General features: G+C 37.6%; 1 protein-coding gene across 3 annotated transcripts in view; it reads left to right on the plus strand.

Annotated features, from left to right (window-relative positions):
• Window positions 1-13,740, plus strand: part of NELL1 (neural EGFL like 1) — a 714,969-nt gene that overhangs the window by 670,255 nt on the left and 30,974 nt on the right. For 2 of the 3 annotated variants that reach the window (XM_045557684.1, XM_045557686.1), the window contains one exon: window positions 8,745-8,885. The exons of the other annotated variant lie outside the window; for it this stretch is intronic. In XM_045557684.1, the coding sequence (XP_045413640.1) occupies window positions 8,745-8,885 (141 nt within the window). The remainder of the gene's footprint in view (window positions 1-8,744; window positions 8,886-13,740) is intronic. 3 annotated transcript variants of the gene reach the window in all.

Raw genomic sequence — 13,740 nt, forward strand, 5'->3', positions numbered from 1 at the left:
ATATTTGGAAGTCAAATAGACCTTGGCTTAAATCCCCATTCTGCCACTTTCCAGATGTTTTACCATGGGCATATTATTTAAACATCTAAGCTTCCACTTTTCTGTAAAATTAGGGTAATTCAAATTATCTCAGAGGCATTCTGAAGATCAAATGAAGTAGTGAATATAAAGCACTTGTCAGAGAACCTGACACACATAGTAAATTAGTAATGGGTGGAAGTTCAAAAATTCTTTATATTTGACAGAGAGAGATACTGTAGCAAGAAACACAGAATTTTCTAAACCAAAATCTATGTCAGAGTTAAATGAGGTGGGAGAATTGTTAAATACTATAGGAATTCAGAGGAAAGAAAGAGAATTTCTTGGTGGAATTAAACTTGTGCTTGGTTTTTAATTTAAAAACAATCATTTTCAGGGTGGGAAGCTTGAAATGGAGTATGGAATATGGGGGTACTTAAGGCAATCACCCCAGAGAGTACAAAGGTTTTGTGCTAAAGAGTTTTGGGAAATAAAGGCAAATTAGTAGTCAAAGCAAGGTCAATTATTTATGATTTGAGTTCCTGGTAGGAGATTTTTATAATAAGGATCATTTGTAATTACTAGAGGATCAGGATAGTAAAAATAATCACAGAATTGTAGGATTTTCAGGCTTGGAGTGAATATGATCTAGTTCAATGTTTTCAAAATTGTCAATGTTCATAGCAGTGAAACTTTAATAGATCTGTGTTTCAGAAATGTCATGGTCACTCAAGCTGAGTCCAGCTGAGAGTCACCTTGTATGCCTAAGAGAACCTCCATAGAAATTTAGGGTTCTGTAGAGTACTAGGTGAAAAATACTTATTCAGTTTAATCTTTGCGTATTATACAAATAAAAGAATTAACGTATTGAGTTGAAAAGTGACTTACCCAGGCTGAATTAGCTATTGAGTGCCAGAATAGTTATTATTTTACTTACATTTTGCTTAGTGATTAGCTTTGGGAAGATTAGCCTGATAGTGCTATGGATTGGAGAGCACAGTGACTAAAATATCAGCCAGGAGCTACCTAACTCATTCCAGTCTCAGAAAATAAGGAACTGGGGCATGGTGTTGGCATCAGATCTAGAGAATTAATACAAGGCAGATTTTTAAACGACATTGTCAAAGGAAGAATTTCCAGTGTATTTTCCTTCCCTACCTCTGCCTTTTCCTCACTCTTTTTCTTCATCCAGCAAATATTCATTTAGTGCTCACTAAGTTCCAGGTCCTGTTCTGTCCTTTTGCCACCTCATAGAGTTTAAAAACCATTAAGGGGAAAAAGGATAAAAACCAAGGTATGCATGTAAAATATAAAGTTTGTCATATGGCAATAAGTACAAAGGAAAAAATATAGCAAGAGAGGGTAGGGAATACTTGGGCTGAAGTGAGTAGATGATGGTCTTAATTTTAGATACGGCGGTGAAGAAAAAACTCACGGGGCAGATGAAGCTTTGAGTAGAGTTGAGGTGTTTGAGAGATTAAGCCCTAGAAATATCTGGCAGAACATTCTAGGCAGAAGGAACAGCATGTGCAAAGGCTTGTATGCTTGAAGAATAGCTAGGAGGCCAGTGTGGCTGTCCTGGGTAAGAAAAAGGAAGAGTGGTTAATGAATTCAAAGAGGTAAGAGAAGGAAATTGCATAAGGCTTTGCAAACCATTATAAGAATTGGACCTTTTATTCATTGATTATGGGAGATGAGAGTGAGGAAAGAGTGCTGGGGTAGAAATTAAGTTTGATACATAGAAAGATGTACATGTTAAGCTTTTGGCAGAATGAGTCTGAGAGGAAGAGACCTCTGAGATTAGCTAATCCAGAGGCAATAGTAAGGTTTGTCTGGACTTGCATTAGAGGTCAGTTTAGAGATGTATATCAGAGAGCCTCCAGTCTAAAGGGGAGAGTTGAAATGTGAATAGATTCTTTATGGAAGAATTTGGGTGCAATTTGTTAGAGGATAGACAAAAAGAAAGTCTTCAGAGATAAAATTAGGTGGGCACAACCAAGAAGGGACTGTTCTCTTGTGCAAAGGCAGTAAAGAAAGAGATTTACAAAAGGCAGAGAGCCATATCACCAATACAATTTTAATAGCAGGTATCTTTTAATTTAATGGACCAAAACTAGTTACTAATCAGGACATACACAGAAGAAACAGTAATAATAATGTCACCATATATTTTATGTAGCAATTAATTGACTTTCCAGAGCTTGTTCACACCTTATTGGAGCTTTTTGGGTGAGGCAGACAAACATGCATATTTTTAAATTGCAATTTGGCTGATGAAAAAACTGAGGTGTGAAGAGGTTGCTTAAACCTTCTCACAGTCATTTAGCTGGTTAGCAGCAGATGAAAACATGAGCCCAAAGCCCAGATCTCCCATCTTCTAGGATATACAAGCTAGAGGAGGCCTTAAGTGCACAATCCTTTCGTTTTTTCCTGTAAGGAATTGAAGCTTGAAGACTTGGTCTGTCTTCGCATGGACATATAGCACCTCAGTGGCCAAGTGGGGATTATAAATTAGAGAATGATAATGATTGCAGTCCTAATAAATGTCTGCCTGACTTTGTGGAGTAGGTTTTACAATGATCTCATTCAATCCTGAAAGCAAAATTATGAACTAAGTACTAATAATTGCTATGATTTTTATGTGGTTTTTTTCCCCACCAAAATTACATTGAAATTTGACCCCCAATGTGGCAGTGTTGGGAGGCATTTGGGTCTTGGGGGCAGATCCCTCATGAATAGATTAGTGCCTTTCCATGAGGGTGAATGAGTTCTTGCTCTTGCAGAAATAGGTTAGTAACCATGAGAATGAGGCGTTAAAAAGATTCTGGCTTCCTTGGTTTCTGTCCCTTGCTTCCTATCTCACTATGTGATCTCTTTGCTCACACCTGCCCCCCCACCTCCATTTTTCTGCCATAACTTGAAGCAGCCTGAGGCTCCCACCAGATCCAGCTGCCCAATCTTGGACTTTTCAGCCACCAGGAGTATGAGCCAAATAAACATCTTTTCTTTATAAATTACCCAGTCTCAGATATTTTGTTATAGCAACACAAAACAGAGTAAGGCAGTAATGTTATCCTTAAGAGCCAAGGAAATTGAAGTTTAAAAAAGATAAATAACTTGCTCAGAGTCATAGAGCTGGGAAGTAACAGAACCAGGTTCAAACTTAAGTGTATCTAACTACAAGGCTTTGTCTGGTTTACACATCATCTTGACTCTTGACTGTCAGTACAAAACCTCTTCCATTCCTTTAGATGGTTATATTGTCTGGGATTGGTCCTGTTTTTTTTTTTTCTTATTTGCTTGTTTTTAGATATTATATCAGCATGAGTTCTGACATGAGCACAGTCTTTCCACTTGATATGGAAAAGGGACTATCATAATAGGTAGGAAATGCTGGCTAGCAATTAAAAGCAGCTACAAACTGGCTCAATACCATAGAAATGTATTTCTTACTTGTATAAATAGTCCGTGATAGTTTTAGGTCTGTGAAAGGGCTACGTAGTCATACAGGGAACCAGGCAAAAAATGGTTCTGCCATTTTCAATATGGGGCTTCCTAGGTTTCCATGGACATTTGCCTGTAGTGAGCAGGTGGAAATATCATGGGAACTCATATAAGGCACGTTTATGGGCCATACTGAAATGACATTACTTCTAGCTCTATAGCTAGAGTGGTCACTTGGCCTCATCTACCTACAGAGGAAGCATGCTCAAGACACACCCCTAGGGACCCGAGAAGGAAAGGAGATGGAAAAAAAAAAAATACTCTGTTTCTACCACATGGTATCTACATGCTATATTCAGCACAATTCTGGCATTCAGCAAATATCAGATAATAATCATTTTTTTGTTTTCTATACTTATAGCAATTTATGTTACTGATTCTACTTCCTTAAATTTATGTAAACTTTTTTGGGTAGTGAGAATCTAATTTTTATGGGGTGTATATTATAGATGTATAAATTTGCTTCATGAATGCTTTACAGTGTTATACTTATCTCGAAATACAAATGAATATTTCTAAAGATCCAGATATAGTCTCTCATTCCTAACCAGTTTCCTGATAGCAAGCTGATATTAGCATTTTTTTGGGGGGGGGCGGATTTTCTGAATCCACTTATTCTGTCTTCTGTTTTTTTAGTGGTAATATTTAATACAAAGTTAATATTTTATAAAAGAAACATGATAAATTTTGCTTAAGATTCTTTTTTGTTTAACAATCCTATGAAGTTTGATTTTATTATCCTTAACCTACAGATGAGGAAACAAAGACTTGTAAAAGCTAAACAATGTACTAGTGTGCTGGTGGGTAGGAATTTGAAGTCATGTTTGCCTCCAAAGCCCATGTTGTTTTTCTTTCTTTCTTTCTTTGTTTTATATTCCGGTTGCCTCATAAACTCTATGTTTCTAGAGACCCTATCTTTTCATGTCTGCATCACAGGGTATGCTACAATGATTACTACATGGTGGGTGCTCAATAAACTTGTTGAATGAATGAAAATATTGGAAGTTTTTCTTTATGACTCAATATCACTATATAAATTATTAGAAAAGATGTAATGTAACCATAATTTGAGCCACTACTTCACTATGAGCTTCAACCAATTAATATGAAATACAAAAGTATCTCTTAGAAAATAAGCTTTGAGAAAAACTTTATTGATTTTATAAATTTTCAAATAGCAAATTCAACAGGGGATAGATTAGATGGAAGAAAAGATTCATCCAACTCAAGAGACTAGGATTTTACAAGAAGCCGAACATTTGCTTGCCAATAGCTTTCTACAGCAAATTCAAAGTATGTCCCAAATGGGATTAAATGTATTGCTTAGGATATATCCTGTGGGGGAGGTGGGGACCTTGAGTATTCATTTGTGTCTCATTGTGAATAACAAATTTCTGGTATGTATAGGACTTTTTATTGTTATAATTATAATTAATCATTATAAGATCATAGCATTTATACCTTTTTGTTTCCTATTGGACCTCCTTAAAATCTCTAAAAATTAGGAGAAGCAGCAAAGTATTAAGTAGAAAGTACTTTTAGAGGAAAGTAACATAAATATTGAATCAACCTTATTGTATTCAGTTTTGTGAATTTACATTGCACGTTTGTGATTTGCAAATGTCAAGAAATCTTGTGATATTTTGAATCTTTATAATAGCATTTATTCATTGTTCCTTTCATTCAGTTCATTAGTCATTTTTCATTCATTCATTCCCACAGACTCATATTGGGCACTTTCACACTCTTGACAGTCACATTTCTAACTATTACTAGGAATAATAATACTAGAAAGGTAAGCCTGAATAAGTTGTCCATATTCTTGGGAAATTTGCATTTGAGTGATGGACACAAAAGGAAACTGTGATATGACAAGAGAGGTGCTAAAACCGATGTTTTTACGGTACTGAGTAACTAGGGAATAGAGGACCTGTTTGTCTGGAGGAGTTGGAGAAGGTATTGGTTAGGGTTTGAAAGATGAGTATATATCATTCCTCCCTGGACTGTGAGCTCCTGGATTTCAGGAATTTGTATCTTATTCACCTTTACATTCACCACAACACAAAAATAATCCTTTCACATATTTTTAGCTGAACAAATATTTAGAAAATTGACTACCTGCATTGTGTTTGTCTAAATCATCCTTTCTTGACTCGTCAACAAGATATGATACACAGTAGGGACAAATACAGGTTCTAGCTGGTTTTGAACTAGATTTCACCATTTGTTAGCTGTGTGGCATGGACAATAATCTTAGTTATTGTGTGGTGGACACTTGGCAATGAGGATACAGAAATGAATACAGTAGGTTTCACTCTCAAGAATACCCCAGCTTCTCTTGTTTGTCTGTCACATTTTTAGGCCTTTGCTGGATTAAACTGAGATTTAATCAAAGTCCTTGGACTTTCTAAGGGAAGGAAGGTGACTTTTTGGTTGTTCATTTCCTTTGAGTTGGCTGGCACACTGTGAGGTGCAGCCAGGCTCACTGTGATTTATCAGAATTCCTTGGGTGAGAGAGTCAGATTCCGTAGTGAACTCAGGGACCCCGTTCCCAGAACATCTGTCTTATTTGTTTGCCTGTAGCTAGCACTGACTGAGAAAAACAAATCTCAGAGGACAAAGGCAGCTACAACCCAGCTTGGGGAGAAAGCATCCTTTATAATTTGTAAAGTCTCCAAAGTATTGCCCGAAAGCCTCCAAGTGTTTTCTGCATTTGCATCTATGGTGGTTGCTTTTTATACTACCCTGACGACCTACACAGAAGAAAACAGCCAGCTTTATGAACATGGTGAAAATGTGAGCACCTCTCAAGTACAGTATGGTTGCATATAAAATTAATTTTCTGGCTTTAATTATAGACCTTGCACAGAGAACAGAAATGTGCAGCCTTGTTACCAGGTGCCAGTGTGTTCGATGAGCCCTGATTATTCCCAATGAGTCCATAGAATCTGCTGTGGGAAGCACAGCTTCCAGGCAACAGGCATATCCATTACTTTTCTCATTTCCAGTGCAAGCCAGGGATTCCCTAGTGTCTCTGGGGAAGTTGTAGATGTGTTGCTGTCTGATTGTCTTCACAGCCTATGAGAGTCTCCTGTGCTGTACAGATAACTTCTGCCCTGCTGGATCACGGAAACTCTTTCTAGTCTCTCTCCTCATTTCATTTTGGGAATAGAAATATCTGTGAGTTGAAAAAGCATTTGAACATCATTCAGCACTCCTGCTCTTCCTAGAAATATCCTATTGAATTTAGGGCTGGAGGAGTTACTATATTTATAAGATTATCAGATAATTTGTCCTCCAACTGGGATGGTTTTGAGAGTGAAAGGGACAGTAGGTAGAGACCAGGATTGTTTCAGGCAAACCAGAACATACAATAGGTTTGGTTAATTGAGATGCTTTTACTTTTGTGTTTCCTGGTTTCCCAAAACACCAACCATGGCTATTACCTGAAGTATTGTCAGCAGCCTACAGGTAATGGGGTGTATGGTGATCATGACTGCTTCTCTGCAAGTTTTGGAAATAAGTATCAGAGATAGAATTTGTTGCTGCTTTGTTACGGAGTTGCCTTTCAGCCTAACATAGAGAAGTCATCTCTGGAAGTCAGTTCTCTGGTTATGTGTCTTTTGTTGCCCTGTATTACAAAAGCACCGAGCTGGCTCTGTTACTTGGGATAAGACCATTCTGTGAGCCACTGTCTCCAGTCATTTCTCTATGCCAAGGTTTGAAATTTTTAGTGATCCAACATATGTTCCAGAGAGCCCACTCTTGTAAAATTTGAGGAATGACAATCTACATAGTTGTTAGAAATTTATTTTCTGGGATTTATAAAAAACACACACATAGCCTGACTGTAATAACTGAAGGTTCAATAAGAGCAACAGGTCCTGACACTGATGGCATAGAAGCCTAAGGGATACTGTGTGTGAAAGGACTTTATGGGCTGAACAACACCTGTTGTAGAGCAAGAAGGTGGCAGTTGGCAGGAAAAGGCAAAGCTGGAATTGCTCACTATAAGGAGCTACACATTTTCTTTCCTTACTTGGCCAGAGTGTCATGAGATGAAACTGTCAGGTTTCAAACTAAATTCAGAGTTCAATGCACAATTCAGGACTAGTCAAGATAATAGAACCACTAGTAGCTGATTGCCCCTGAGCTGGTGCCTACAACAGGGCCCTGTTGAAAAAGATCCCAAAGTGTGGTTTATACCCATTATGTGTTATATTCCAATGTTAATTAAATTTACATTCATATAAGAGTGCCATAGTTCAGATATTTTCAAGAGAAGTAGGAGAAGATTCCCAGCCAGCAATGGCTATATTCCAAAAACTAATTACATGGAGAAATTCTGTAAGAATGAGCTGACCCTGGTTTAATAATTAGCAACTCTTCTTTCTGCAATTATGTCAACCTCCTTTAGTTCAGAGGCAAGCGTTTGGGTTAAACAAATCTATGCCTGATCCAGGTATTTTCTTGATTCTAAAGATTCAGAGCCTAGAGAAAAACAAAGCCCAAGAGAGTTCTTTTCATCAGAAATGAGTAAAGAATGAAAATCTCTGATTGATTGGCATAATCAATCAGCAGTTTTAAAAGAGTTAGAACATTAGTTCCCAAACTGTGTTCCCAAGAACGTTAGTTTTGCAAGATGTTATTGGTATCCCAAGAAAAAGCATTTACCAGCCAAATAAATTTGGGGAACAGTGCATATTATCATTCCTCTTTCAAAGCTTTGAGGGGCATATTAATATAACAAGTCTCTGGGACGGTAACTTTACAAAATCAGGTTAACACTATTTAACCCAGAGTTTCTTAAACTTCTTTGTTCATAAGTATTTTCAAAGAACACAAAATAATATCTGGAATTAGCAACTTAGAAACATTGAATCTGAGAAAAGTCCTATATACCAAATACCAAAACTGTGCCAGACATCTTCAATTTAGTTTTTGTTTATTCAGAAGTTACCACATCATTTGAGTTAGGAATGTCTTTATGACCATCAGCTTTCATTCATTATTAAATACATAAGAAAGCGCCCAAGAATGAAGCTTGCAATTTGCTTGGACTCTGGAAAAAATTGGGATTTGTTTCTTCCTATAACTTTCATTTTAGGTGACTAACCAGTTTTAATTGATATGTTGACATGAGCATGTTTGAGGTGTCTACTGAAAGGTTAGTGTCAAAAGAAATTAATGTCCTGGTGGGCTTGTGTTTTTCTCTGAGGCAGATATTGATGAATGTACAGAGGGAATCATTGAGTGCCACAACCATTCCCGCTGCGTTAACCTGCCAGGGTGGTACCACTGTGAGTGCAGAAGCGGTTTCCATGACGATGGGACCTATTCACTGTCCGGGGAGTCCTGTATTGGTAAGCAGCTTTCAGCCATGCCCTCCGTCCACCTAACATTTGCAGGAGGGGCAGCCTGTTCTGCTACTCTGTTCAGCTCCCAGTGTTAAAATGTGACAGCACATTGGTTAAAATCATCAATTTTCAATTTTTTCCCCTCTACAATTCAGGGATTAGGCCAGGGATTATACTCTGTGGGGTGTTAGAATTGTTATATAGAAACTGGGGCAGTCAGAGGAACAAAGCTTCGGTCTATATGGTATGGAATTTAGTTATTTCTAAGGAAAACCATGATGACTTGCTGAAATTTTTGACAGTTTGAGTGAGAGGCAACCGTGGAGAGGAGAAAATAGTACAAGATTTATAATTTAAAAGTTTAATTTAAATCTTAGCTCTTATACTGCAAAACTCACTGTACTCTCTGATCCTTCATCTATATATATGTAAAAGTGAGGATAATAATACATATTATTAGGATTAAGTAAGATACCATATATTTTTTAATTGCAAGCTTTGAATTGATACACATGTGACATAGTTGCATTAACCTTGTTATTGTTGCTATTGCCACCACCATCATCTCTTGCAAAGTCTCCTTTAATTGCAGTTCTGCTTGTGGTTCTGTTAAATGCCGAACATAGGAAGTTAACAGATGGAGTTGTTCACCTTTGAGACCTTACAATATTCATGAAATCCAAACAGCTGATCAAAAATGTAACTGTTTCCATGAGAACCTTGGCCAATCCAGTTCTTTCATGTCATGTGGACTCAGCTGAATTCTTAATGCTGATTTGGACCACCCCAGGGGACAAGCATTCTGATCCTGGGTTCCCAACATTTAAGTTACTGAATTAGAAAGTGGGAAATTGATTTGGAAAATTTGTTGTCTTTGCTTAGTACATATTGTTTTTTTCCCCCCCTGAGGCTGCTGCTGAGATCCAGTCAGTGTTTTTCCAACTTCTCCACCAATGTTGCTCTAAAGCAAAGATGAATTACAGAACACTTGCCACATATCATGAACTATCCCCCACAGTCTTGACATTACTGTTGAAAAGCATATAGTATGGTAATTAAAAGCATAGATTCTTAGGCCAGCTGTCTGCAGTCAAATTCCAGCTCTGTCACTTCTAAGTAGTTTACCTGGGCAAGATTTATCTAGTCTGTACCTCATCTATTTCATCTATAAAATAGAAATATTGTTCATATCTAATTGATATGAGTGTTGTGATACTTAATTGGATGAATATCTGTTAAATGTTCAATAAAAGTTAGCTATTATCTTAAAAGTTTCTGCATATTTAGCAATCTGCCCCAGACTCTGTTTCTTTTATTGTTAATGTAATGGATTGCAATTTCATGGAGAGTTTTGTATTCATCCTGGGTCTTCACATTTTCCTTTGTGTATTGCCAGGTACTTCTGTACATGTGCAGCTCATTGTAAATCAATGTTATGTGAATAGTGATAGCTCAAATGGCTGTAGTTGATAGAATTTTTAATTTAATATATTAAATTGGGGGCTAAAATAAAATTTTAATTTTTACTAATTATATTTCACATTAAAAGGGGAGACTCAGAGTTTTGGTGCATAAAGGTTCTTAGAGATCAGCTAATTAAACCAATTTTTATCAGCCAGGGCTTGCTATGGTGTTGCATACTTCTGTGCCTTTGTACATGCTCTCCCCTCTGGCTGGAATGGAACATGATGATTCACATGAATTTCTGTTCATTTTCCTAAATTTAGCTCGTATTTTACCAGGTCCCCATGAAGTATTCTTTGATGTCTTCTTAGGAGTTATCAGTCCTCTCTTCTGCTAACTCAAGACCTTTTTCCTTGGTTTATGTCTTAATAGCTTCACCTGTGCTACAGTGCAGTGGGTTTTTTTGTTGTTGTTGTTTGTTTTATTTTTATTTTGTTTTCTCTCTGAGTAGACTGCAAGCAGGGAATGTGCATTTTTTTTTTTTTTTTTTTTGAGACAGAGTCTTGCTCTGTTGCCCGGGCTAGAGTGAGTGCCATGGCGTCAGCCTAGCTCACAGCAACCTCAAACTCCTGGGCTTAAGCGATCCTACTGCCTCAGCCTCCTGGGTAGCTGGGACTACAGGCATGCACCACCATGCCCGGCTAATTTTTTTTTATATATGTTTTAGTTGGCCAGATAATTTTTTTCTATTTTTAGTAGAGACAGGGTCTCGCTCTTGCTCAGGCTGGTCTCGAACTCCTGACCTTGAGTGATCCACCCACCTTGGCCTCTCAGAGTGCTAGGATTACAGGTGTGAGCCACCGTGCCCGGCCAAGGAATGTGCATTGTTATTCTGTCTCTCCAATGAGACCCTTTGGTAGTTGGTGTTCAATAAATGTGAAAATGCAACCACATCATGTGCCTAATAAACTCAGAAAGGGTGATGCCTTGCCACCAGCCACATAGCTGGTTTGGATACCAGTTGAGAATCAAGCCTAGGCCAAGGGATGATCTAGGGACAGTCCACGTTTTTGCCTGTTGTTCTGATGTAAATTTGAATGGTGCCCTGTCACTCCTATAAGTGTCCCTGTTAGGATGACAGGTGTTATAGGCACCTCACTTAGCAGCTGTCCTGGGGCTGATTTCTTTCTATAGTGCTGAAGGGCTTACCTAAAGGAGAGGGTGAAATCCCTCCTCTGAGGGGAGGCCTTTGCTTTACTTAGGAACCCATCCCTGGTATGTCTGGTATGCACAGGAAATCCTCAGCAGGCTGGACTCCTTGCGAAAACATTGAGTCATTTTGATTATTAATATTTTTAATTTGGATGATTGTTAATCTGACACTTTTGGAAAAAATCTTTGTAAATGAGCTTTGTAAATGAGCTCTACCTAAGGGTAGAGATCTAACCACCATTTAGTGTTTCTTTGGTAGTTAAGAACAGTTTGTTGGTTCAGAATATTTCTTGGACAAACAGATGTGTAAATCAGACCATGTCACTTTCTTGTTATGACCTTCTAATGCCTTCCCATGAATGTAAAATAGCTTTCTAGCTCCCCGTGGCCTTCAAGGTCTCAGGTGATATTGTCCCTGCCTACTTCTTGGATTCATCTCCTAGATATGTCAGCCTCTTTGATCTTTTCATGCCTTGAACACAAGCTCAGCCCAGTTTCAGGGCCTTTGCCTTTACTGTTCTGTTTGGAGCCCCTCACCACCTGTCTTGTTGAATGGCTGTCATGTTATGTAGGTCTCAGATTACATGTCACTTCTTTATGGAAACCCTCCTTATTATATCTGAAGTAACCTTTCCTCAGTCACTTCACTACAATACTCGATATCTTTTTTAGCATTTTTTTATTTCCAAATTTACTATGCATGTACATGGGTATAATTGTCTCTTGCCACAAGTATACAAGTGTTGGGGGGAAGATACCTTGTCTGTCTTTTACCACTGTGCCCCCAGCCCCTTGAATAACGTAGGCAAATAGTAGACATTCGTTGCATATGTGTCAAATGATTGAAGGAGTAGACATTTAAAACTGTATCAGGCAAGATTTATTTTCTGTTTGGATTGATATAACTAGCTATGTAGATTGCGGTATATAAGAAGTTAAATATCACAAACTATATAAGTCTTTAACGCAGAAAAAATAATTTATTGAGAATAACCATCATACCAACACTGTTTTAGGTCTTCTGGAAATACGGTTATGAACAAGTTAAGATGTCTGTTCTTGAGGGATTTATGACCTGACATATTCTGAATCATAATAAAATAGCTTAATAGCACTGAAAATTAGCACATCAGAATGAGCCCTAAATAACATCAACCACTAATGCTCACATCTAAAAGAAATAAAACAGCATCTAAAACAATCTTAAAATTTAAAAAAAAAGTAGTTTTTCAACGTGTATTCAGCTATTTTTTTTTCCTTAGACAACGGTGAGAATGGCGTATGTTAGACTCTAAAATGTAGCACTTTAGGCTTTTTGAAGAATAGTGTCCTGTCACTCCATGCCTTTTTTTGTCAGGCAAGGATAATAGGACCTGCTCTATTGGTCTTATTAGTTACTGTAAGCATCAAATACCATTGACATCATAAAAATACTACCCATGCAAGAGTTGTTATTTTTTGAGCAAAAAACACTTAAGATTTTCCTCTTTCTCCTAAAGTAGATCATCTGGTTGAAGAAATGAGCAGTCCTCCGTATAGTAGAGGCTAACAGAATCACCATTCTTGAGCTTATAAGTTAGTTTCTCTCTGTCTTATTTGCACGCATATCTTTATAATGCCATGAGAAAAAGAGGAGCACACAAAAATTTGCAAATTGGTATTCGCAGAAGAAGATGATGGCAGTGAGTGATCTATATGTAGTTACTGTGGGGTACAATGCACTCTGCGTTTTGACGCAGTGGTGGGAGTCAGTTATTCTGTTTTAATATAAAAGTTGTGAACAATTGCTTTTTTGTCTAGGCATAGTTATCTAGGTCATTTAGAAATGAAAACTAATATATAATTAACAATGGCATGCATAAGGAGCCATATTTTACATATTTTGAAAATGAGATTCAGACTCCCCCAAATGTCAATCTGTCTTCATGGTCTTGCTCCTACAAATGAAACTTTTTTCTCTGTTCCCTCTTATACTTCACAGGGATACTCAAGCCCATTCAAATCCTTAATCTGCTCTTTCCAAACTCTGCACTCTTTCCTCTTCTTTTCTCTTTGTATGCTTTTCCCTGAGTGTCCCTATCACTAGTCAAAATCCTGATGAAGTCCTACTCTCTGAACAGTGATTCTCAAACCTGTTTCATAGAATATCCATCTGGGTAGCTTTTTAAAGATGCCTATCATCAGACATCACATCCTGGAGATCCATATAGAGTTGGACTGCTGTGGGGCCTAGACTGAGGTCATT

This window comes from Lemur catta, chromosome 7 (assembly GCF_020740605.2).
Source record: "Lemur catta isolate mLemCat1 chromosome 7, mLemCat1.pri, whole genome shotgun sequence".
In the NCBI taxonomy this organism is placed as follows: domain Eukaryota; kingdom Metazoa; phylum Chordata; class Mammalia; order Primates; family Lemuridae; genus Lemur; species Lemur catta.